At 31.7% G+C, this 27309-nt stretch overlaps 1 protein-coding gene across 5 annotated transcripts in view; it reads left to right on the plus strand.

Annotated features, from left to right (window-relative positions):
• The first annotated feature begins 749 nt into the window (after positions 1 to 749).
• The window catches only part of LOC133331824 (2-oxoglutarate dehydrogenase complex component E1-like), a 30189-nt gene continuing 3629 nt past the window's right edge, over positions 750 to 27309 (plus strand). For 2 of the 5 annotated variants that reach the window (XM_061540198.1, XM_061540202.1), the window contains exons 1-8: positions 18618 to 18768; positions 18838 to 18978; positions 20216 to 20392; positions 21618 to 21747; positions 24663 to 24741; positions 24819 to 24995; positions 25196 to 26299; positions 26361 to 27252. In XM_061540198.1, the coding sequence (XP_061396182.1) occupies positions 18676 to 18768; positions 18838 to 18978; positions 20216 to 20392; positions 21618 to 21747; positions 24663 to 24741; positions 24819 to 24995; positions 25196 to 26299; positions 26361 to 27252 (2793 nt within the window). In that variant the 5' untranslated portion in view covers positions 18618 to 18675. Of the gene's footprint in view, positions 774 to 18617; positions 18769 to 18837; positions 18979 to 20215; positions 20393 to 21617; positions 21748 to 23339; positions 23443 to 24662; positions 24742 to 24818; positions 24996 to 25195; positions 26300 to 26360; positions 27253 to 27309 lie in introns of those variants that run through there. The other 3 variants (XM_061540201.1, XM_061540203.1, XM_061540199.1) reach the window with 2 other exon arrangements.

Below are 27309 nucleotides of genomic sequence, written 5' to 3' on the forward strand. Positions count from 1 at the left end.
CTGGAACATCGGAATCCGAAAATTCCAAAAGTGTTAGAAAGAGTACATGTCTGGCTCTCGTATGAACTGGGATTATTGACTTCGAATAACAATTAACAAAATGGCGGAACTTTTATTATTATTATTATTTTTTTTTTTTTTTTGGAAAACCGCATATTTTTTACCACTAACCAAGTTGAAAAATAAGGAAGATCTTCTCTGATTGGCTTTATCCTAGCTCATACGAGAGCTATACACTCCCAGAGAATTGTGTCAAAAATTGGAACCGATTGGATTATTAGTTTTTGAGTTATCGTGTCCGCCATTCGTAAAACACTGCTTCGAGAAAAATGCATTTAAAGTTTGAGAATCACTCTTGCCGTCAGTTGATGCTGACACAATGAATCGGCTATGTCTTCAAGAGTTCTTGAGATTTTCACTTGAAAATTTGTAGGGACATTCTAGAATTAGAGTAGATTCGAATTAAATAAAAAAAAACTTTTGACACCGAGGATGGGGGTGTCAAAACAATAAAGAAATCTAATTTTTGTTTTTTACGTTCATTTAAATTCGTACATTTTGTGAAGAAAAATACGCTTGTTACAAAATTAAAAATAGCGCAACTCTAATTACTCTCATTTAGCCAATGAAAGGGAAAAAATCTCAAGACGAATGGCCATGACAAATAGTGTAAAGTACGCCTTATTAATAATAACGCCGTCAATATAGTCAGTGTGGCTTAGTTCTCTCAGTGCGGTTCACATTTAGTCTCCAATCCCACGGACGTATCTCAGGTAAAAAATAAAAAAATACTTAAAAACTCTAGAAAATATTTTGAAAATAAATAAAAAAGTGATTCAATATAAAGGTGAACATAAAGTGCCCGTGTGACAATAAAAACAACACCGCATACTGTTAAAATCATCATCCAAAACAGTGAATTAAAGAAAATTCAGGTCAAGTGACGTGTGGTGTGATTTCGAGAGTAAAAAAAAACTTTTTGAAAAAATTGCTATTCCATTATGAAAAGAAAACAAGTTGTGTAATTTGGCCAAGAAAATCTGAACCATATGAGTCAATGAGAGATGAGTTTGAAAACAAATGGAATGTATTTTCCTCGAAGATTAATCGACTGTATCGTACTTTTTCGCAATGCTCAGATAAAAAATTATGTAATTTTACTGCGCCGCCCAAAATGCAATGATGACAGTTTTGTCGGGCGGACGGTATTGTGGTTGTGGGTTGATTAGGCGACCTACGACAGTGGGTTGGTGGGCAGGTATTACAAAAATAAAAGCGAAAGCAAATCCAAGTGGAATTTTTGACAGTTCATAATGTTGCTGTTATGTGTTTCGAGTTTTGCCTGTGCGACGTCTGTGTGTGTTCACACATGTATCTACCTACAAGATTGGAAAATATTAGATTTTGGTGGCACCTATAAATATTTATGAACAACTAATTTTATTGTCGCTTCTAGGGCGATGTGGGTCAGAAGATGAAATACTGTTTCATTCATAATTATGATGCCGCTTTTGCAGTGCTATCACGTGCTTTGTTCTTATAGCGGATTTGTTTCAACTCATGGAAATGAATATTTTAAAACCTCGTGCTATGCCATTCGATGAGTTTTATGCATTCGCAGTTGTCGCCAACCGACCAACCATCTCCGCAACAGCCGCCACCACCATTATAGTTTTCGACACCATTAAACCGGTATTAGTCATCATTTCTGGAGGCTTGGCCTTAATCAAAGTGTATACGTTGTATGAATGACTTGACCGGTCTTGTCTGCCAGCTTGCATGAAAATACTACTCTTTAATTTTTTGTAGTTTTTTTATGATTCCATGTGTACATGGAATCATACGATATAGTTGTACAGTGCTTTCAAATGAGTGGTACTTTTTTATTTTGGTTACTGGATCGATTAAATTTTTAAAATAAGGCTCAGAACTAATCCAACATTTTAATGTGTTTCAAGATTTACAATTAACATGGAGAAATCAGCCAAACGATGGTTGTAGGCATATTCTGAATTTAAACATTTGAAGCCCATGACGAAGGTTGACCAATCCATTATAGAACGTCCCCAGCCTACCATCATAGTAAATACACATTTTTTGAATTTGTATACCCTTCACCACACTGTGGTACACTACATATGTTTGTAAGAGGCAAAAGCAATAGAGGTAGACCCACGGTTCCTTTTGAGAATATGCATAGAATCACTTCCTGAGTCGATTTATGCATGTCCGTCCGTCCTTGTATTTTTGTGTTCAAAGAAAATACAGGTCGCATTTATGATCCGATTTATGAAATTTGACACATGTCACTAATTTAGCCCAAGGACATACCCTATTGAAATTGGTTCAGATTTAAATATAGTCCGATTTTATGTAAATGGTGCACCAAGCTCCCAATATTGTTCCGATTGAGACAAAACTTTGCTCGGAGTACTAAATTAGGTCTAGATTGATGTGTGTCAAGTTTTGTTGAAATCGGTTTTTTTTTGGATATAGCTCCCATATATATTTTCGTCCGATTTTATGTAAATAAAGCACCATACTATCATTATTTGTCCGATTAAGACAAAATTTTGCACAGTGTACTGACTCTAGAAACACAAACGAATATACAAATCGGGAAAAATAAATTTTATATTTCCAGTCGATTTCACTCTTAGAATAAAGACTTCCTCTTTGTCGAACATTTTGTCCGCGCTCTTGTAACAGGTCAAAGGGAAAATCCGTGGACTACCATTTAAACACACGTGATTTGGATAATTTTTATTCGAAATCCTTTACAAATCTAATTTGATTAAAGCTGCTTGGCAATATTTCGAATTTGTTCACATTTTCGAATCGGTCAGCTTATTTACCGCCAATTCACTAATCTTTTAAATAATTTAATGTCAGATGGAGTGTTAGCATTATCGAGAGTTCACGGTATATTACTTAAAAAGCTGGAATAGTTCCAATGAACTAGTTCTTTCCGGAACTACCCAACTCTACCAATCACTTGCTATAATGTATAGAGAGTGAAGGTCTTTATGTATTTGAAGAAAATTTGTATGTTCCCGTTCTGCAAAAATCTACAATTTTTTATTACGATAACAATTTTTGTTTTCTGATAATGGAAAAAATATAGCAAAAAATGTTTAAACTCTTGCAAAAAGGGAACAGACGTGCAAGAATGTAACCAAAAATCTCTTAGTATTTTATTTAAAAGGAAATTTTTTTTTATCCTTGTAAAAAGTAGTAGAGTACGAGAATAGACCATACCATACACATTTTCCATTTATATTATCGAATAAAAAAATTGTAAAAATTGGAAGATTCTTTCAGACTGGAACAGACGTGCATGAATGTAACCAAAAATCTGTTAGTATTTTATTTAAAAGGAAAATTTTTTTATCGTTGTAAAAAGTAGTAGAGTACGAGAATAGACCATACCATACACATTTTCCATTTATATTATCGAATAAAAAAATTGTAAAAATTGGAAGATTCTTTCAGACTGGAATATGTCAATTCTAAAATGAATGACAACATTAAACTCCTTATTAACAATGTGAAAAACCAAAAAAATATGAAAATTCCTTTATAATCATACATACAGTGGTGGTCACAGAATTAAAACATTTACTGTGGTAAACATTTTTTGATCAGCCCTCGATTCGTTTGAAGTATTTTTTAATTTTTTTTAATTCAGAACACTTCGATATATTGCACTTAAGAGATTTAGTGTGAAAATGGACAATTATTGCATGCAATTTTTCTATAAATAACGGTTTTTATGAAAATACGTCGACTTTGAAGTGGCCATATAATTAAAACATTGTGTAATTTTTTACTTTATAGCATTTTTTGAAAATATTTTTAAAAAAGCTCTTTAATTTAGTAAAATTACGTAAACTAAGCACCGATAAAATCATTTACGATAAAAATTTTTGAAAAAATTTGTAAAATCTATCAAAATTGCCAATAATTTGTACAGAACACTTTACATTCAGAAAATAACCCTTATTATAGAAAATAAAGGTCCGAATGCACCAGAAATTGCTAGAATTAGTAGAAAACAATAAATAATTCTCAAAATAAATAAATATTTAAAATAAAAACTGAAAAAATAGGAATTAACCTAAAAGAACGACTCAATTTGGATAGCCTTTATTGAAGAAGGCCGGAATATTTTTGCAGTATGTGAGGAAATATCGATTGATATTGGCATTTATTATACCAAATCGATTGTTCGAGTAGTACAGAATATATTTTATCAAAAAATATATCAGTCACACCAGAACGAACAGAGATCAACACCTATGTTGACGAGAAAACGTTTCTGGTACACAGCAGCATGTTTGATGGTTAACTCTTGACCCTTAAAATCTATTGATCATGACAATATTTTTCCAAAATAATATTTTTGGAATAGAATAATGCCCATTTAATCTATTTTAGCCCAAAAGAAAGAAAAAAATTACAATTTGACAAATATTTAAAGTCTTGTGTTGAGCATCAAAACAGGTTCTGTGTGGCAGAAACTTTTATTCGTCAACATAGGCGTTGATCTCTGTTCATTCTGTTGTGACTTGTATATTTTTTGATAAAATATATTCTGTACTACTCGAACAATCGATTTGGTATAATAAATGTCAATATTAATCGATATTTCCTCACATACTGCAAAAATATTCCTGCGTTCTTCTATAAAGGCTATCGAAATTGAATTGTTCCTTAAGGTTAATTCCCATTTTTTCAGTTTTTATTTCAAATATTTATTTATTTCGATAATTATTTATTGTTTTCTACTAATTCTAGCAATTTCTGGTGCATTCGGACCTTTATTTTCTATAATAAGGGTTATTTTCTGAATGTAAGGTGTACTGTACAAATTATTGGCAATTTTGATAGATTTTACAAATTTTTTCAAAAATTTTTATCAGTAAATGATTTTTTCGCTGCTTAGTATACATAATTCAACTAAATTAAAGAGCTTTTGAAAAAGTATTTTCAAAAAATGCTATAAAGTAAAAAATCACACAATGTTTTAATTATATGGCCACTTCAAAGTCGATGTATTTTCATAAAAACCGTTATTTATGGAAAAATTGCATGCAATAATTTTCCATTCTCACACTAAATCTCTTAAGTGCAGTATATCGAAGTGTTCTGAATTAAAAAAATTTTAAAAATACTTCAAACGAATCTAGGGCTGATCAAAAAATGTTTACCACAGTAAATGTTTTAATTCTGTGACCACCACTGTATATACATACATAGCTAGAAATATGACCTTCAAGATTATTATTTTTATCGCATTATGTCTGTCGCCCCCAATGAAAAATACTTTTCGTCATTTTGCGTCTTATAAATGCAATCATGATAAGGTTAGATATGTGCTGATTACTTAGAAGTCGCATGAGGTGGGCAAAAATAAGATAAGAAGTTGCCAGGCTAAAAAAGAAATGGGTGTGTAACCGGTAAATAGTATAAATGTTTTTTTTTAACCACCGAAGAAATTTGCCAAAGTAATGCCATTAAATGTATTTATAATCTTCAATACCAAATATTGCAATAAAATGTATAGAACTATATGGAAAAGAAAGGTAATAAAATATTCAATAAACTACACACAAAACAAAACGGAAAGAATTTTTTGGACGGAAAACTTCTCTACAAAAATAATAATAATCATAAATCAAAAATTTGTTTGTGTGTTGGTTTATCATTAACATTCCAATCACGTTTTAATGAATTACAGGAAATTCACAATGAATTTGATAGCACCTGTTTAAAAAGGAAATAATTTATAAGCATTTAAAATGCAGCCGTTCGTTTTATATAATGAGAACGATTTTAACAGCAGTTTGAAATGAATTGGATTCTAGTTTTGAAATGGAAGATGTTATAAAAACGACATAAAATCCAGGAGGATCGTATATTTTTTACACGGTTTTTATATTAAACAAACTGAACGATGAACATGTTGTAATATAAATTAAACTCTTTTTTTATTACCCATCATAAGTTAAAGTGAGCAATTTTCGTCGTTTATACTTCTATGTAGCTAATATCGCTTTTAAAGACTTGTACATCGTAAAATACTGATTCGAGAAAAATTCGTTTAAAGTTTGAGAAACACTCTTGTCGTCACTTGATGCTAACACAATAAGTCGGCTATATCTTCAAGAGTTCTTGAGATTTTCACTTGAAATTTTGTAGGAACATTCTTGAATTAGTGTAGATCCGAAAAACTAAAAAATTTTTGACACCGAGAATGGGGGGTCCCCTTAATTGATATTAGATAGCTGCTTGTATTACATATGGTTGAGGGTTGTGAGACTATGCTAAATAAGTGCTTCATATAATCAATTCTTTTTGGAATTGTGTGTTTGAGCCCATGTTATATTACTGATTCTGGATTTTTGTCACCAAAAATCCGCATAGAATTCACAATATTAATAGTCAAGAATAGTCATTGAAAAAACCTAGTATTTTTTTTTTTATATATTTTTTTTTTGTAATTAATTGAACAAGGTCTATTATTAAAAACTTTATGAACTAGAATTGTCTCTTTTATATTGGAAATACAAAAATTAATAACACACAAATAATACAATATTTTTTCATTATAATGATGGTTATGGGAGGAAAAGAAAATAAAAAGTATGTCCTTAGAAGTGGCGAGCGAAAAGTAGATTTCAGCTCTAAGACACTTTGTGAGTTGCCGTGTATGGAGTGTTCAAATTCTAGTATGAGAAATTAACGATTTATTTCCTTCTTTAATGAAGCTGTTTTTTACCCATAGAGTGTTCTAGGCCCGTGTAACGTTAATGATTACTAGAGAATATTTCCATAGAGTCGTGGTGGTAAACTAAACATAAATATAACCATGAGACCAATAGTAAATGCTGCTTATCCACATATGATTTTTAGCAAAATTGTTTCATTTCTCATTTCAAGCTAGGAATCTCAGTTCATCGAAATTACTTGTCCACAGTTGCAAAAGTTCGTAAAACAGTATTGAGCTCAAGATATATATATATATATGTTATTAACAATCTACAAGAGAATCGTTGCTCCAGCCTTACCCGCCATTCCATTAATATCAGTAGCGGACTTTCGCCTCAGCAAACAACAGTAGCACTGCTTCATCTAGAGCAAATGCACATTTAATTTTTATAATGTATTTCATCCTCTTGGTTTTGTTAATTTTTGTTTCGCGGAGAATACATTTGATAATACTACTGTGTCTACTAAGATCTCAAAAGACTTGTTTCCTATATGATGTAGCGAATTACATGCTATCTGCATTTTCCTAGATACGGAGAATTTTTACAAGAAAAACTGTCTTAATATTTATTTAAATTTTTAAGTCATTGCTGTCTCGTCTGATAAAAAAGTATAGATAACAACGAAAGTCATACAGCATATATAATATATCTGAAAACCCGTGCAAATTCCATTTAATTGAAATTATAATGCGGCGGTTTTTTCGCCACCAATATATTTTTTTATCAAAGTGATAAGAAAAATTTTTTAATTGTTGGATACGAATAGATATAAAAAAAAACTCACCGGACTTTCGACGTAAAATACAAAGTACGAAAGAATGTTAAAACAAATAAAAATTTCGTCATGTGGTTGGGAAAAACATTTAGCCAAAGGGGAAATATGCTGCTCTCCTTCACTCATATAAGTTCTCTCTGTTTCTCTACAATTTATTATAGTGAAAGTTTCCATATTCTGAAATCTTTCTCCGCAAACATTAAAATCTTATTTATTCAAAAAAAACGTTTCTTTATTAATTGCTAGCTGTCAGCATACAGCTGTATATGTATGTACCCAGTTGGCTCTCTTAAAGATCCCCATGTATTGCCTTTTGAAATGCGTTCGCTATTTCTATTTCTCTATTCACCGTGATAAGTCAAAAAAAAAAACATCCGGAGAAATGTTATGAAAGAAATAGAAATTTAAACGCACTGATGAGTAGTCTAGGTGTTGAAGTACGAGATATATAAAATGTTATTGTTCATAGTTATTTTTAATAGTTTTCATTTTGGACAGTTTGATGACGTAGTATTTTTTTTTTTTTTTTTTTGTATAGAACTTGTTGTGTTTGAGCGAGTGACTGATGGTGGCGGTATCTCTTTATCATTTCGTAAAACAAAATTCCCTGCACCTTTCTTATAGTTTTGAAAGATAGTGAAACTGTTGTGTCTTTTCTTAAGAAGTGACGTCAATACTCTTTCTACTTCATTACTATTGTGCGTATGTGCGCGTTTTTTTATTTGTTTAAACAAACGTGTCTCAGGAAACATTTTTTCTTGTGTGTTTATTCATATCTCATCAATGTTCCTATGTCTATTTTTAACAAGAGGCTCGTCCATTGGGTTCACAAAAAAAAAAAATTAAACAATAAAATAAAAAAATTAAAGCCTATGTTGCTTGCCACCTACCACCAACGTTGTATGTGTACATAGATGACTCTTAAAAGGTTATTTGTTGCATTTGTGTGTACTTACGGTGGGGGCGATGAATCTTACCCAAGTAAATATTATTTTAGGTCTATGTACCTATTAGTTTGTTTTTATTGTGTTAATGGTTGTTGTAAACAAATCGGGGTTAATGTCAAGGTTCAAGGAAACTAAGTTATCATCAAAAATAAACTAAAAATTCAAATATAAGGTACAAAATTCTAATTTATATTGTATAGGCTACACCGTGGCTTCTAGGGTATGGTATATACGTATACGTATATACGTGACAATCGACCTGTCTTATCCACTAAAAATACAACTGCAGAAGTTCCATATTCTTTAAGAAATTAATATGGACGTGCGATAATTGATCAATTGGCTTCGGAGATTCCGATCCAGGCTATTTGTAATATATTATCAGTCTTGGTTTGTTAGTAGTAGTATGCCCAACAGAATATAAAATCAAATATCATTCCATTTGTGGCTAGCTTTAACCTGTAATGAAGGCGGGAGATCATTGCTCAAGACCTGCATCCTTTTTCCAATTGCCATGTACTACCATTTTACTCACTGTAGACCTCAGGAAATCTGCGTAATAGCTTATTGGAGATTTACCATACTTGGGCGACTGCTAGTTCTGTTGACTCAAATACGATCAATACCGACTGAGTCTATATGTTTTTTATAAATGAAGGTGTTCAATCTGGTGTCTTCTTCCATTCCAGAACTGTTGATTTCCATATCGTCTAGAAAGCCAACGAGAACATTGTCTGCCGGTTCTTCATCTTTACGAATAAATGAATATATTCTGCAGTGACTTCTATGTCTATCGATTTATATAGTCAAGGGTTCAATTTTACAAATCCCATGATAAGCATCATGTCGACCGTGAGGACCCAAGGGGTAAGGGGAACTCCCCCCATTTTCGATTAAAAAAAAAGATTTTTTTAATATGAACTTCTCATGAATATCTCATTAACCCTTTCAGTGTTTTTGTCGAATATATTCGACATTTAAAATTACTGTCTTCCTTTGCAATTTTTCGGTTAACCTATGTACCGTTACAATTGATGTCTTTGTTTTTGCTGAAAGACAAACAAAACAAAAAATTTCATATGATTTTAAGTACAAAATTTTAGATTTTTATTCCGACAAAAATTTTTTTGACACTGAAGGGGTCAGCATCAAGCAGCGGCACGAGTGCTTCTCAAACTTTAAACACATTTTTCTCGAAACATTGTTTTACGATTGAGAGGATAAGTCAAAACAATCAATCCAATCCTATCATATGAACTAGGATAACATCAATTGGGAAAGATTTTCTCAATTTTAAAGCTTGGTTTTTGGCCGAAAACAGGATGTGTCCAAAAATAAGTCAGTAATCCTAGTTCATACCAGTGCCAGATATGTAGTTTTTCTAATTGCATTGGAATTTAGAGATTCAATGTTCCAGTGATCGATAATCGGTGCCGTCGTCGAAAAAAAGGGCTTTTTTTAATTACAAGAAAACAAAATAATAAATAAGTACCTATTATTATAAATTTAATTTAAGTCTTCAAATACAACATAATGTATGCTCATTTACCAACCGTTTGAAAATCATCGAAATTTTAAATCGTAAATGTTTGGGGTCATTCTTGAAAAACATTCAGCTGTTGAAACACACCGAGATGCACTAGAGATGTAAAACATCTGTCGTCAGTATCAAAAAGACTTCAGTTCCTATTTATCCCTTCAAAGAGGAGTTTTCATGATTTTTTTTTATAAAATGGGAATTAGGAAGATGATCCACAATCGCTAGCCCGGTAAATTTTTGCGAATGTGAAATATACCCAGTGGAAGAGCATTTTAACCTGAGGGATGACGTTCTTAGAAATTGGAGTGGATTGTTTCTTTTAAAACGATTAAACAATTTTAATATCAAAGGATTTGAAGATCTATCTTACTCATGCCTCGGCATTATATAATGGTGTTATAATCATTCTAGTCAAAATCGTATCGATAGTATTTTCCCATTCAGTTATCACCAGGAACAGGTCTGGGAAACCTATTAAACTATTGAATTGGTATCTATACCATAATTTGTTCTCAAAAAACAACTCAAAATATTGTTGCTAAGCGTAACAAGCTTGGATTTGGCAATGAAATATCAAAATAATAATATTTACACTACATTTTGTTTGCCTTGGTTGGAATTAAGCATAAGACACTCATCTACAACCACAAGCAAATTAAGATATTTCTATACTCACACATGGATATATTTTAAAATACAAATTATTCACAGAAGAAAATTATACAACCAACAAAGATCTATGCAAATCAAAATAAGCCTATTCGTGATCAGCCGAGGGATTTTTGGTGATCTTTTAGACGATGACACCAATCAAGAATCAACTAATGACACAATCAGCACTACCCCGAAAAAAAGCCAGATACTTCTGTGACGACAAAGTCATGTGTTTACGGCAATGGTCATGTTCTCCATATATACATTGTCTCTGTCAGTCGGTCGATCTGTCTGCCATAGATGTAGGTAGTAAACAAACAACAACAACAATTCTTCGATTTAGTTATTTTGAAGAATTTTTTGTTTATTTTTTCATTTACCAACCAACCCACCAACAAAATGAAATGAAAACGTTTATCATATCTTTGCCGTGTTTTTTGGTTTTTTAAGCAATTTGTTGTACTTGTTGCTGACTGGCTGGTTGGTTTGTTGGCAAATGGTTTTTCTTTTTTATTAGTTTTTTTCATTTTGCTTGTTTATTTGTTTTTTATGATGTTGATGGGGCGGAGGAGAACCATGTTTGACGCTCTGGCGGGTATGGAGGCATTGGTAAGAGCTGCCGCAGCGTTAAACAACTGATGTCTGTGTCTGCGCTCACTCTTATGAATGATAAAAATTCATTGTCAGCTGTTAGATTAAACTGAAATTCTCACAAACGATTTTTAGTCGTCGCGCAGCGTTTCCAATGTTAAGATCGTAACAGTGAAACGCGAAAGAGAAAACGTAAAGTGAAATTAAATTTTGTAAAGGCCTATTACGATAATTTTTTACGATTTAAATTTAAAAAGAAAAAAATTAATTTAAAGAATACGGTTAGTAAAAATGTTTTGGAAATATTTTTCAAAGAAAAGTGTTAATTAAAAAAATAAAAACAAAATAAATTGTAAAAAATTAGAAAAAAATTGTTATCAAATTTAATCACGTAACGTAATAAAACAAATTGTTATATTTCCACGGATAACCGGGCTCATTAAAATATCAAACAATTTCATTTAAAAAAATACCAGTAAAATATTTAAAAAAGAAAAAAAAATATTTTGGAATTTTTTTGGAAATTTTGAAAATTATTATGTAATGTGTTCGCAATGCTTAAGTGAAAATGAAAATTAAGAGAATTTTTACTCAGCGTTTCGCTAGCTTGTTGTTGTACAGCCATACCATGAAAAACAAAACAACTAATTGTTTAAAGATTTTTTGTTTCTAAATAGAAATGGACTAGAAAAAAACTGATAAAAAATAAAACCTTTTACCAATTGTATTATTTTATTTTGTTAATTATAGCTGATTTCTAGAAATACATCTAAATTATTTTCATTCACAAAAGAACGTTTGCAAACATTTCTTTTATTATTATTTTTGTTTATTTATCCGTTACCTACCCTCCCTCCTCCACATTAATTCTCTTTGAACTGTGTGTGAGGGTGTTGTTATTTCTCTTTGCTAATTTTTTGTTGTTGTTCTATTTCCTTTGCCCTCTTTAGTTTATTTTTTCTATATTTCTTTAATGACGCTGACGTCGACGTATTTTATATAAGTCAGCGAGAAAAATCGATATTCTCTTGTTTTATTTTTTGTTTGTTTTTATTTTTAAGGCGACCGGCCGAATTTGTAACGATACGGGCCAAATAGAAATACTGGGAAACTTCTACAGAATAAATCATATTTTATTTTATCTTCTGATACTGATATCAAGTATAATTTAATTCAGTTTTGTAATAATTACTAAAAATTATAGTTTTGTACCCAATTTAAAGAATCCAAATATATGGATACGGCCACCATTTCAACTCGTGGGAAAAAATCAAACATTATTTTTATTATATTTCAGGATCACACTCCCATGATTGACACTCCCTATTGAAACATATTTTATGAATATTGGGGTTGTATTATTCAGGTTCTTGGATGGCTCTGTCAGTGTGAATGGTATTCACAACTCATTTATAAGGTTCTACCTAAATGATAAGGTCCCTTTAGACATCCAAACATGTTCAGCATCGACATAATGTTTTGTCGGTTTTTCGGCTATTCTTAATGGGCCAATAGAGTCAAAGTTCCCATGTAGAGATTCAAACAATTTTGAATATTAATTTTCTGGGTATTCCTTGGCCGGCTATTTGTCCTATTCGTAGTTGGTGTTCAGACTCTGAACACCATCCACCAGTATTTTAAGCGATATTAAAAGTTACCAGTTTTAGACATTTATCAGAATTTTTATCATAATGTTTAATATTAACGTAGGTTCCCATTTTGGCTTCTACACGATTATTGTAGCTTCCATAAAAATTCGGTTGCGTTTGTCAAAAAAAAAAAAAAATTGTAATTCTGTTCGTTGCTAGACTTGAAATTATTTGAAGTCTAAGTACCTTTCTTTCCTCATTACAATATAACGAAATAACAGAGGATAAATGTTAGACCTCAAAATCATGAGATCGAGTCTTAATGTCGGCAAAAGGCAACAAAATTATGGCGACAAATATACCGATGTTAATGAACAACACGCCTTCTCCCAGTCTTATAATCCAAATTAACGCCAGAGAATTTTGCTTCATAATCTTAATTTTAAAACTTCAATATTTTATTAAATAATAATTATTTTTGAATAATATTTGCTCTATCACGAAGCTAGGAGAGTATAGAACAAGATACAACAATAAAATAATTTTTGGAAATTCACTGAGATAACGTTTGCTTTCTAATAGGACGGTGGTGCCAAATGAGTTACTAATTTGTATTCTAAAAAACGGATACCTATTATATTTGGTATAAACTGTACCAATTATATTTTTCCCTTTTCTTTGAACCCAAAGCATTGAAAATCTGTTTAAGGCGCAATAAAATGAACGTGCCAATTTTCACAAAAGAAATTTTTTGAAATACCAATCGAACCGAATACCTTTCGATTAAATCTCTGCATTGATTTTTGTATTTTTGCATTTGCCTTTCACTTTTTTTCTGTTGTGTGTGTGAGTTTTTTTTTTTGTTATTTTATGTAAATAAAATGTATTTTCCGTATATTCCGGTTTAAGGCCAAGGTCATTGCTTTCAATTTTCATGTTAATGTCACTCTTTTTACAATGTATGTGTATAACTTGTTGGTGGTAATTATCAGTTGCTGAGAGCAAGATATTGCGGAAATACATTTAAAGGCAAATTCAAATATATTTTATTTTCTCCAAAAATCATAATTATATTTCTTTTTTCATGTAATTTCTTTCAACGTTTCCCACTTTACCCTTTTATTTTACTGATTATTCGATTTATTTATTATTCAACTCAATTGTATTGTTTTTTAATTGAAAATATTTGAAAATTCTAGAAACATTGTTGTATAAAAATTTTCCAGTTGATTTCCGATTTGATATGTTTGACATCAATCCGTACTATTAATTGCAATTATTTTTTATTGCGATAGTGGGAGCGATTATTTACTGATAATACAAAGTAACAAGTAATTTAAATATGGCGGTATTTTACTATTTTTTTTTTCTACCTTTGTTATGTCAATTAAAAAAACAAAAAAAAGCAATTGGTGAAGAATTTCTTAGGCACCGGAATACAAATTTTCAAAACTCAAATCGAGTAATACGAAAAATATGAAACATTTTGTGACATATCGAATGATAATTATTCCTCGAACCATTTCTAGGTTTGGAAACTAATTTTTTAATTCAAATTTTATGTAGGGCGTGAAATTAACTATCAGGTTTAGAGGTCTTGCCTCCATTTTCCATACATTGTCAACTTGTTCAAAATCTGCCGAAATCAATATTGGTCGATGGTCGATAACATATGTTTGTATGTATTTCTTATATAAAGGTCCCCACTTATAACAAATCTCAGGTTAATTGTTTTTTTTTTTTGCCATTGGAAATGCCAGACTTTCGATGTTCAAAGCCACTGCATTTAAAAATCTTAAATAAATATTTAGTAACATTGATCCTTTTGTATGGGTCAAACACATAATTTCCAAATATTTGATTATTATTTTCTTAACTTTCCGATGATCCGATGATGGGTATCTGCTGTTTTATGACGAAATACCTGCTATGACTAGAAAAAAAACAACAAAACATAACAAAAACAAACGATGAACTCTCTCACTCCCTCTATCGTGATAAGAACATGTGACCAAGCGTAGAAAACAAAAATCACCATCATCATAATGAAATTAAAAGTGTCTCGTCCGTCCAGCACACAAGTCTGGCAAGAACTTATCAGCTATGCAAAAAAATCAATAAAAAAAAAAACCGGCAAATCCAATTCAATTACACATAACGAAAAAACAAAACAAACTAGGCTTGCCTGGTTCACATACATATATCTGTCGTCTTATAACAATACTTGTATATTCAGTTAGAAATTCTTTTACTGCTATGCCTATTCATTGTCGCTCGACTCGCTTATCAAATAGTCAGCCCATTACTTTCTGTTATCTTTGAAGAAGAAAAATGTAGTTTGGTGCGGTTTTTTATTCTCCCTCTACTCTTTGCCAATTTTGAACTTCAACACAATCTTGTGATTATAAATTAGCACTTATATGTGTGCCGATCAACTCGTAGATATGTTGGCGATATTTTTACCTAGTTTTAATCTTTTTTGTGTGGAATTTCGAATATTCAAGAGTGTGTGGTATTAGCATTTCTTATATCTTCGTCTAGGTATATTGACGTCATTTCTTTTCCATGGAATTCACCCGTTTGCTGCTATATAACTTGTTTTTATTATAATTTTTTTTTTAATTTTTGTTGTTATTGTTTGATATCATAACTGTGTTCATTTTAATGATTCATGCAAAATAATATTTGTCTGGTACGTCGTCGTCACCGAATGAGGGCTTTGGAATTATTAATTTATCTTTTTTATAATTTACAAAGTTCATTTGCATTTGGATGCGTGATTTTGAACTCGTAATACAATATTTGAAATATTGTATAACAACATCTTATTAATTTTAGCAGTCTTTCGTTTAAGGGAACATACAAATTTAAAAACAAATTCAATTATTTCGAAATATTAAAATTGATAGTATTGATAGTATATATAAAAAAATTGTCGTATTTATACCCTACACAACTATGTTTAAGGGGATTATACCTTGGTGTGGCCCAAGAGATTGTAACGCCGAAAATACTAATCATCAGGTCTCGACTGTCTGCCAAAGCCAAACTTATGGACCAATTGTCACGAAATTGTACATGTAGGACCGATTCCAAAGTAGATTCCTATCGATGGTAATGATCCGTTAATAATTAAAAAAAAATTATCTGTTTTTCTTGTCACTTTAGAGGCTACAATAATGACCCGAATAGCATGAAATTTTACATTGGAAAGGGGATTTAGACATAGAATAAGGATGACTGTTTTAATGAAGATCGGTCAATATTTAGGGGACCAAATGAAGGATGGCTTTGGGTGTAAAATAAAAAAGCTGAATCCTATTAAGTGAATATTCCTGCTCCTGGATAACATAATTCGGAAAAGATGCTTGGGTGAGAATGTTTAGCTTTTGGCCTCTAATCGGTCAACATGGTGCAAATATTACGAAATATTGTCCAAGCTCAGAATGTAGATCCGCCGAAAATTTAAGCATCCCCTCTAGTCGAAAACCTTTGGTTCATTGCTTTCATCTTCTATATTTAAGAAATTTGAATATGATGCTCAAATAGGGTATGTAAAAGGAAACCAGTAAGGAAAGTAGTAAAGTCGGACGGGGCCGACTATATGATACCCTTCACCACTTTGAGAATATTCAACAGTTGAATCCTAACAGACGTCGCATTTTTAAAGGACCAGTAAAATGAAATTGGAACCATAAACACGTCATTCTGCAACCGATACTATCTAGACCTAATTCATTACGCTGTGCCAAATTGCGTGCAACTGAATGATATTAAGGGACTTTGGTGCACCATTTACATTAAATCGGACGAAAATATATATGGGAGCTATATCTAAATCCGAACCGATTTTCAGGAAACTTAACACACATCATTCTAGACCTAATTCATTACGCTGAGCCAAATTTAGTGCAAATCGAGAGATATATAATAAGAACACAAAGTACCAAATTTCAGCGAATTCGGTCGAAAAATGCGATCAAAGCCCCCAAAATACCGAAAATTGGGGATAATCTTATATGGAAACAATGGACCTTTATTTACAATTTTTGGTAGGGAGATTTGCTACCCAATAAGAACTCAAAATACCAAATTTCGCGCTCAAGAACCTCAAAATACCGAAAATTTAGGGGTACCCTTATATGGGGGCTATCCGAAAAAATGGACCTTTATTTATAATTTTTGGTTGGAAGATTTGCTACCCAATAAGAACTCAAAGTACCAAATTTCAGCAAATTCAGTTAAAAAACGCCCTCAAGAACCTCAGAATACCGAAAATTTGGGGGTACCCTTTTATGGGAGCTATGTCTAAACGTGGACCGATTTTCTCCAATTTCAATAGGGTTCGTCCTTGGCCAATTAAGTGACCTGTGCCAAATTTCATCCAAATCGGATCATAAATGCGACCTGTACTTTGTTAACAAAAATACATGGACGGACAGACGGACGGACATGCATAGATCGACTCAGAAAGTGATTCTATGCATATTCTCAAAAGGAACCATGGATCTATCTCGATTATTTTTGCCTGTTACAAACATATGCACAAAGACATAATACCCTCTCCCACAGTGTGGTGAAGGGTATAAAAAATCAGAAAAGAAAAACACATGTTTACCTAACAGTCTATATCTGCAAAGTTGTGTTGTTCGTTGATTTTCTGCCAAATTAATAGCATTGAACCTTAGACCAACAACTGAAATAAATCCATATGGAAATATTACAACCTCAACATTAATTACTTGAGCTATATAACAAATTAATGCATTAGTGCTAATTAATTCGTTTCAAACCATTTTTTTCTTTTAAATTTAAAATACCCTGCATGACTGCAGTCTGGCGGTATTATGAAACAAATACAAATTGTTTGTTGCAATTAAAGCTAGCTGTGTTTTTTACTTAATGAAATCTATTAACCTTGTGTATTATTCACGTGATACTGACGTTATAGCGTTTTTCAACATTTAGCGTATATTATATCAGGTGTAGATAAATTCGGTAGCGGTTTGACGCACACATCCAGAAAAATAAGTAATATACTCACCGAGAGAGCAAACCAAATATGCTTTCGGAAATATAAATACAAAAATAAAAATAAGTAAACAATTACAAAACAATGTTTGCACATTTTTGATCATTGGTTGCCATTTTTTTTTATTTAATGAAGTTATTAAATAATCGCCAACAAGCTTGTCTGCACAGGTTCGATATTATAAAACAAAAAATATTTATTTTATATATTAAATAGTGTCTTCATATCAAGATCGGAATAAAGTACTCTCTTCTGCAAGTTTTTTTAATGTGATGAGAACTTTCCACCACATCCACACGTCACTGAAACAATTACAATTTATAAAATAATGATCAGATAAATAAATGGAAAATACAATCAATTTATTTTTTCTAACATTAAAGTTATTATCTATTGCATAATCAAAAACAAAGCGTGTGTTTAAATATTTTAAACACACAATTATCTAACAAAAACAACAAAGTTGACAACCTGTCATATTGAGGTGAAAATTGCTGTGTGGTGTGCAACTAAATAATTTAGATAATTCCCCATCGACTTTGCAAATGACAACAAAAAACGCAACTTACCCAAACAAATATAACTTTTACTGCTACCAATTATCAATTACTATAAAGCGTGTGCTAACAAAAACAACAAATATCAATGTACTAATAATTTGCAACTTACCCAAACAAATATAACTTTTACTGCTACCAATTATCAATTACTATAATTTGGTTTTTTCTTTCTTTTTTGTTTTTGTTCTATTACAGCTAAAAATTCGAAGCCACAATGCATAGAGCCAATACAGCCTTTAATTTGGCTTTATCGCCAATTGCGCATAAAAACTTTGCCACATGGCTGTTGAAGGGCAGCAATAAGAAGGTAAGTTGTAACATTCAATTTTTTCAAATATTATTTTTTTTTAAAATGATTTTTTTTTTTGTTTTTTAGATTGTCCATAATGCTATGGCCGCTGCTGCGTTACGTTGTTATAATTCTGCTGCAGCCGAACCATTCGCTAATGGTACAACAGCATCCTATGTTGAAGAAATGTACAATGCCTGGCTTCGAGATCCCAGCTCTGTACACACTGTGAGTATTATAAACATTGAAATATTTTAGGAGGGGAAAATACGAAAATAATCCATAGTACGAAGAAAATATAGGGATTTCATATTTTTATATCCTTTAAGCAATCAATGTTTTCTCCTAAACGTATGGAGAATTTGTATTAGACAAATTACACACAAAAGACTTTTAAGCAAACGCACAGGGCTTGTTCAGTAACACAGGCCAAATAAAAGTCTCCAATGTGACATAATAATGGCTTTTTCTTAGCCCCTAACTTCAAATGACTCCTAACCGAAATTTGTATCTGAATTAAAGCAATTTTTGTCATATAAAAATTTGATAATTATTGGGTATGAGGAATCTCTATTCAAATCGGGTTCAGAGTGAGCTCACTTTCGGCCAAAAAAAAAAAAAAAAAATCAGTCATAGTAATTCACTAAAGGTATTTGACAATAGGTGAAACATGGTTCTATAATTTCACTACGAAGTGAAAAGGGGTCTTTTGGTCCCCTTTTCCAGAAGTGATTGAAAACTCATTCAAAACGGTGTTAAAGGTGCTCAGAATATTCTACAGAAATGTCCGCTATAACGTTTTACTATAAGTCTCAGAATAGACTAAAACTCAAAAATCTTAAAAAAAACAAAAAATAATTTTAGGGTTAAAATCGTACTTATTACTAGTTTTTACCCATTTTCCCACAAGATCTCGTTTTAGGTGGATGGTATAAGGAACAGAAATATTCTCCATCAATTTTAGCATAAGTCACTGAACAAGAGAAATTTGTATATATAATGTATATACCGAATATATAGTCATACATTTTAACCCAAAAATTCAAAATGTTCTTTCATTTTTTTCAAAGACATTTCTTAGTACTTTTTTCGACTAAGCGCATTAAAGTGACATGAAACTTAGTTTTAGGTATATTATGTTAAAGAATAAAATATTCTACGCCAAATTCCACTGCAAGTCCCAAAACAAACTATATATTTATATTCAATAGTTTTTAAGAAATTTACAGTATAAAATTATCTATAATAACAACAATTTTGTTGTTGACACCAATTGTCATATTAGTGTAGGAAAAATAGACTATAAATATTGTAATGTTTCTCCCATAATTTTGGACCGAACAAACTTCAAATTTTTTTTAATTTTTATATTTAACTAACTTCGAACTTCGCCTCATTCCAATTAAAAGCATATGCATAAATTTAGAATACTAATAATTAATATTTCTGTTTTATTTATTTCTAGTCATGGGATGCCTATTTCCGTAACAACAGCTACTGTGGACCCCCAAATCTCGCCCCACAACAATATAATACATTGCCCGCTACCGCTTTTGCTGGTATGGCCGGTGTAGGTGCTGCTCCAGACTCAAAGACCATTGACGATCATTTGGCTGTTCAAGCCATTATCAGAAGTTATCAGGTATGTTGGTTGGTTCATATTGCAATTTGTTGACGTTTGATGCTGTCCCCGTAGTTTTGTTTTCATTATTTTATTTTTTTCTTTGGTATTTGTTTGATTACTATACTATTATTTATTTATGATGGGGTATATTTGTTTGGTTAAACGTTTTTAAATGAACTATTTTATTTTCATATTTTGATTTATTTTTATAATTTCTATTAGTATATTTTCATAATAATTTTTTTGTTACTTTTTATAAATTTTGCATTAGATTTAGGTATTGTTAAGGTCTATAAGGCACAAATTTTAAAGGTGTTTATTGAAACTCCAGTATGTTGTTTAATATGAAAAACAGTGTATTTTCCATCTAGATACATATTTATACATTTCAAAGGTGTTTATTGAAATTAAAGTATATTACTTAATCTAAAAAATAGTATATAATTTTATCTATATAAAAAAATACTCAAATATTTCTTTTTAAAACGAATAAATAATTATAAAATCATCCGCTAATGTCAACTTCAAAGAATAAGAATAAATTTCCAATTTTTTTAACTTCTAATGAAGCATTTTTTGAATTATCATTTATAATGAATTATTTTATTATTGTAGTTTCAATACACACCAAAAAATTCTTTATAGCATTCTGATAGTAATTAATATTCCTTAAGCCATAAATGACCGCTAATTTTTTTCTGACAGTTTGTGAAATTTTACATTGGGGGATTTCTGAAATAATTATACAATTTATAAGGGAAAAATCATTTGATTGCAATCGAAAGCATGTAGTGTTTGTTTTTGTATCCTATCCAAAAGTGTATACTTCATTATGTAATAACAGCAAAATTTTCAAAATTTGTTTCTACCTAATTAACAACAAGTTTATAAAAAAATTGGAAATTGGCTTAAATGAAATAATAATTTTAAAGTATGTATCCTCATAAGAGTAACTAATATTGTAAAAATCAAAATAAATCTTGTTCTTCTATTGTAGTGTTAAGTATATAAATAACTGTTTTATATTAGCTCTCTCTAAATATTCACCAATGTCGTTGAATATTATATCCTTCCTCTCTGTTTATCTCTTACACACATCCTGCCCCCAAAATCCCACCTTCCGTTGACTTGCCACTTCTTGTTGTTTTTTCATCACATATATAATTCATCACAAATTCCTTCATTCATATACAAACTCATTCACTCACTCATTCATATTCATTCGTATATATATACCAATTAGGCACGCGGTCATTTGGCTTCGGAATTGGATCCCTTGGGAATTTTAACAGTTGAAAAGATCCAGGCGAAAGGTGGTCTTAAACGTCGTGCAAATGAAGATGTTTTGCGCCAGCATTCTGAATTTTTGTTTGGTAATTTTCAATTTTATCATCTATCTTTTTTGTCTAATTCTCTCTATATATAAACTTTTTCTTAATATAATGTAGAATATTTATAACACTATGTAACATTAATCATTTGTTAAAACTATTTTGAAAATTCAACGATATTTGAATATGAAAATACTTTTATTTGATATATTTCTTCTCCGGTTATCACTGATTGAGGCGACCTACTTCGTTTCGAAAGAGAGTTCTAATTTTACTCAATTCAATTTACCCCAAAAATATTGTTTTAGGCCCAAGATGGTCCAAATTTACCACCTATCAGCTCAAGAACATTATCGGTCTATATCATCAATTTAGACCCAAGTTGGTCAACAAAATAAACAAGTACAATGTTTATCACCTAGAGCTTTAGCATGGAGTGAGAGTTTCCCCCACTACTGTTTGCCTTTTGTTAATATTGTTTCTTACGAAATTATACAAAAATGAACTAAGTTTGCTCTTGAATTTCGGCTTCATTGAATAATTTCTTCAAACACGAAATGTGTATTTTTAAGTAATAAACAGAGAAAATCATGGATAACTACCTAGAGAGAAAATATATTTAAATAAGTCTATTAATCTAAGTTTAAATGTTCATATGTTTAAAATAATATTGTTACACTGTGTTATAAATATCACTTTCCACAAGGTATTAATACAAAAAAATAATACCTTTTAACAAAAAAAAAGACTAAAATATGAAATTCGGAGTTATCAACATAAAGGATTATTACCACAAAATATTTTCGTGTAAACAAAACTTCTGTTTATTTAGCAGGCTTTTATCAACCATATTTAGTTATATATGTTACTACCACTCGTAATTGTTCCATTAATTTGTTTCTTATATCCAATCAAAATAAGAAATATAAAAACGTAACACAATGCGTACAGATTTTAGTATTTAAGGCCAGTTTACTAGATTCGTTATTGTTGTTGTTTTTAATATTATAAAATATTATTCGTATTATTGTTCTATAATCCCTTAACACAACGTAAATAATATTCTTGTATTCATTAATTAATATTATTATTATTTTGTAGTTAGATTTTTATTTTTTTTTAATTTTTGGGTTTTTTATGATTTTTATTACTATTTTATTTATTTTTGTGTATGTGTGTTTGTGTTTCTTTTTTAACCCCCTTCATTTTAGAAAATACATTTTTGTTTCTATGTTTTCATTTGAATTTCCTCATTTGTTTGTGTTTTGTTGTCTCGCCATGAAAACGGTCATCATCAAATTACTATTTTTTTTTATAAAATTTAACCCAACTTAAAACAAAAAACAAAATGCTTATACAAAATTTATTTTCTTTTCTCTTTTTTGGTTTATTTTTATGGCTTCTAATTCGATTACTCTACTTCTACTTGTCTCTGCCCACCCACCACTAAATTGATGTTAACTTCACCGGCAAATTTTCAACTATACAAATTTCAAATTTCTTTCACAAACAAACTCAATTTTGATTTTCTTGATAATTTTCTGAAAACCAAAAATCATAAACGTTGTTGTATGCACACCAATCAAAAATCTATTGCGTTATTGTTGTTGTTGTCGTTGAAATAATTTATTTAGATTCGAGGCCATAACATTGCCCATCTTGATCCCCTCGAAATTAATTCCGCCGAATTACCTGGCAACTCTTCGACAAAAGCTATTTATGCTAATTTCAGTTTTGGTAAGTAAGTTTAATTTTGGATAGAATTCTTTTTTCTTTGCTATCCCTGCATCTTCTACAAAGTATATCCTTATAATGTTGTTGTCTTGAATGAATTTGAACCTTTGAGTTGATAAAAACAAATATCCACATGCACTTTATTCTCCAACCACCCTTTTTTAGTAATATTTGATATGTATGATTTTTATTTTATTTTAAAATATTAAAAGAAACAAATAAGATATATATATTTTTTTTTTTGTATTTTATTCATATTTCAGTTTGTAGTTATGTGTTTGGATTATAAATGACAAATGTGATTTTGTATGGGAATTTCGTCCAGATGTTATTCCATTTGTCATTTATGTTCATTTTACAACCATGTAGTTTGATTTTGTTACGTTTTGTTACAACTACCCCTCCCTATGTTTTATCCTTCCAGTCTAGTAGAATGAAAATGTCGTTCTGTATCCAATGCCAAAGTGTAAAGGAACATGTAAATATATCCTTAAATCTTTATGATTTACGTCCAATGAACGTTTCATTTTATCCATAGTGTCCAGTGTTGTTTCTTTTACAATTGTTTATTTTTTTATGTTGGTTTTATTACATTTTTTTTTTAATTTTTGTCAGCATTTTTCTTATTGTCCAATTAATATTTTTTAGTTTTGTTTTCTAATTTTTAATTTCAGTATTTTTATTTTTTAGCAACAAAACTTGTCTATATTTTAAAATAGTTTACAAAAGTATTAATTAATTATGAACAAAATTAAAATTACATTTAAAACATGGACAAGCTTTGCAAAATTAGAAAAATCATTATTATTTAACTATAATACTTCAACTAAAAAAATCACACTCAAAATAATTGGCTAGCTTTTTTATGAAAACCCAAAATAAATGTTTTAGAAATAGTTATTTAATTTGTTATACACCAAACTGCATGTGTCTACACAACACTTTTACTACACACAAATTTTCAACAACACGCAGGCTGCACACAAAGGCATGCTTTAAATATAAAAATATATACACACTCTCAAACAATTAAAAAATCCTTCCAAATTGTATTGCAAAACATCCATGTCCTCCGAATTTCAAAAAAAAAATCAAAAAAAGAAAATAACAAATATATTTATAATAACTAACAAAAATAATCAATAACAAAATATAATTTTAAATCAAATACTAAAATATAATTTTCTTTTTTCCAAACCACCACCACCTATCTGTACATGCAGGTGAACAAGATATGGAACGTCAATTTAAATTGCCCAGCACCACTTTCATTGGTGGCGATGAGAAACAATTGCCCTTGAGGTAAGTTTTTTTATTAACTGTGATTATCAATAATGTTGTATTAATTGTTTTTGTTTCCCTCAAAATATTTCCTCTAGAGAAATCTTGAACCGTTTGGAAAATGTTTATTGCAATAAGATTGGTGTTGAATTCATGTTCATCAACTCTTTGGAACAGTGCAACTGGATTCGCAAACAATTTGAAACACCCGGTGTTATGAATTTCTCTCCCGAAAAGAAACGCTTGATTTTGGCTCGTTTGACTCGTGCTACTGGGTAAGAATCAAAATTTTTAAATAAAATCAATTACGAAACATGTTCCTAGAAACTATGTTATGCATAAAGAATTTAAATTATAGAAAATAAATTATTTTCATAGTTGAAAAAATCCTTGGAACATTCGTAATTGCTCTATTTCTCGAATGCAAACTCCAATCTATACTAATCCTTCTAACATTTCTTCTTACATTGCTCAGCTTTGAAGGTTTCTTGGCCAAGAAATACTCATCGGAGAAACGTTTCGGTTTGGAAGGTTGTGAAATGTTGATCCCCGCCTTAAAAGAATTGATTGATGCCTCCACTGAATTGGGTGTTGAGTCCGTTATTATGGGTATGCCACATCGTGGCCGTTTGAACACATTGGCCAATGTCTGCCGTAAACCATTGAATCAAATCTTCACACAGTTTGCTGGTTTGGAAGCCGCTGATGACGGTTCCGGTGATGTCAAATACCATTTGGGTACATACATTGAACGTTTGAACCGTGTCACAAACAAGAACATCCGTTTGGCTGTCGTTGCCAATCCATCTCACTTGGAGGCCGTCGATCCCGTTGTACAGGGCAAGACACGTGCCGAACAATTCTATCGTGGCGATCAAGAAGGCAAAAAGGTCATGTCTATTTTGATCCACGGTGATGCTGCTTTCTGCGGTCAAGGTGTTGTCTATGAAACCATGCATTTGTCCGATTTGCCCGACTACACCACCCACGGTACCATCCATGTTGTGGCCAACAATCAAATCGGTTTCACCACCGATCCTCGTTTCTCACGTTCATCGCCCTACTGTACCGATGTTGCTCGTGTTGTCAACGCTCCTATTTTCCATGTCAATGCTGACGATCCCGAAGCTGTTGTCCATGTTTGCCGTGTTGCCGCCGAATGGCGTAACACCTTCCACAAGGATGTTGTTATCGATTTGGTTGGCTATCGTCGCAATGGTCACAACGAAATTGATGAACCCATGTTCACTCAACCCCTGATGTACCAAAAGATCCGCAAACACAAGAACTGCTTGGAACTCTACGCTGATAAACTTATTGCTGAGGGTACATGCACTTCGGAAGAAGTTAAATCCGTTGCCGACAAATACGAAAAGATTTGCGAAGAAGCCTTTGAATTGGCCAAGACCGAAACCCACATTAAATACAAGGATTGGTTGGATTCCCCATGGTCTGGTTTCTTCGAAGGCAAGGACCCCTTGAAGGTATCACCCACCGGTGTCAAGGAAGAGACCTTGGTCCATATTGGCCAAAGATTCTCATCCCCACCACCAAATGCTGCTGAATTTGTTGTCCACAAGTGGGTACCATAGAAAGTCATGCATTTGTTTCTCAGAATTATATTTTTCTAATTTTTGCAGAGGTCTCATTCGTGTCTTGAATGCTCGTAAAGCCATGGTTGAGGAACGTGTTGCCGATTGGGCTCTTGGTGAAGCCATGGCTTTCGGTTCTTTGTTGAAGGAAGGCATTCATGTCCGTCTCTCGGGTCAAGATGTTGAGCGTGGTACCTTCTCTCACCGTCACCACGTTTTGCACCATCAATTGGTTGACAAGGCCACCTACAATCCATTGCAACACTTGTACCCCGACCAGGCTCCCTACTCTGTGTCGAACAGTTCCTTGTCTGAATATGCCGTACTTGGCTTTGAACACGGCTACTCCATGACCAACCCCAACGCTTTGGTCTTGTGGGAAGCTCAATTCGGTGATTTCTCCAACACCGCCCAATGTATTATCGATCAATTCATTTCCAGCGGTCAAGCCAAATGGGTACGTCAATCCGGTTTGGTTATGTTGTTGCCTCATGGTATGGAAGGTATGGGTCCTGAACATTCGTCATGCCGTGTTGAACGTTTCCTTCAAATGTCTTCGGATGATCCCGATTACTTCCCACCCGAATCTGAGGAGTTCGCCATTAGACAATTGCACGATATTAACTGGATTGTTGCCAACTGCACAACACCCGCTAACTTGTTCCACATTTTGCGTCGTCAAATCGCCATGCCTTTCCGTAAACCATTGATCTTGTTGACACCCAAATCATTGTTGCGTCACCCAGAAGCCAAATCGCCATTCAGTGAAATGACTGAGGGTAGCGAATTCCAACGTATTATCCCCGATAAGATTACCGCTGAAAATCCCAGCGCTGTTAAGAGAGTAGTATTCTGCTCTGGCCGTGTCTACTATGATTTGACCAAGGACCGCAAGGATAAGGGTTTGGAGAAGGAAATCGCTATTGTTCGTGTTGAACAGGTATGTTGAGTTTATAAAAAATGTTTAATGTATATAGAATATAGGTATATAATATGT

This window comes from Musca vetustissima, unplaced genomic scaffold (assembly GCF_032173495.1).
Source record: "Musca vetustissima isolate MV318-11 ecotype Yass unplaced genomic scaffold, APGP_CSIRO_Mvet_v1 utg4060, whole genome shotgun sequence".
Classification (NCBI taxonomy): Eukaryota; Metazoa; Arthropoda; class Insecta; order Diptera; family Muscidae; genus Musca; species Musca vetustissima.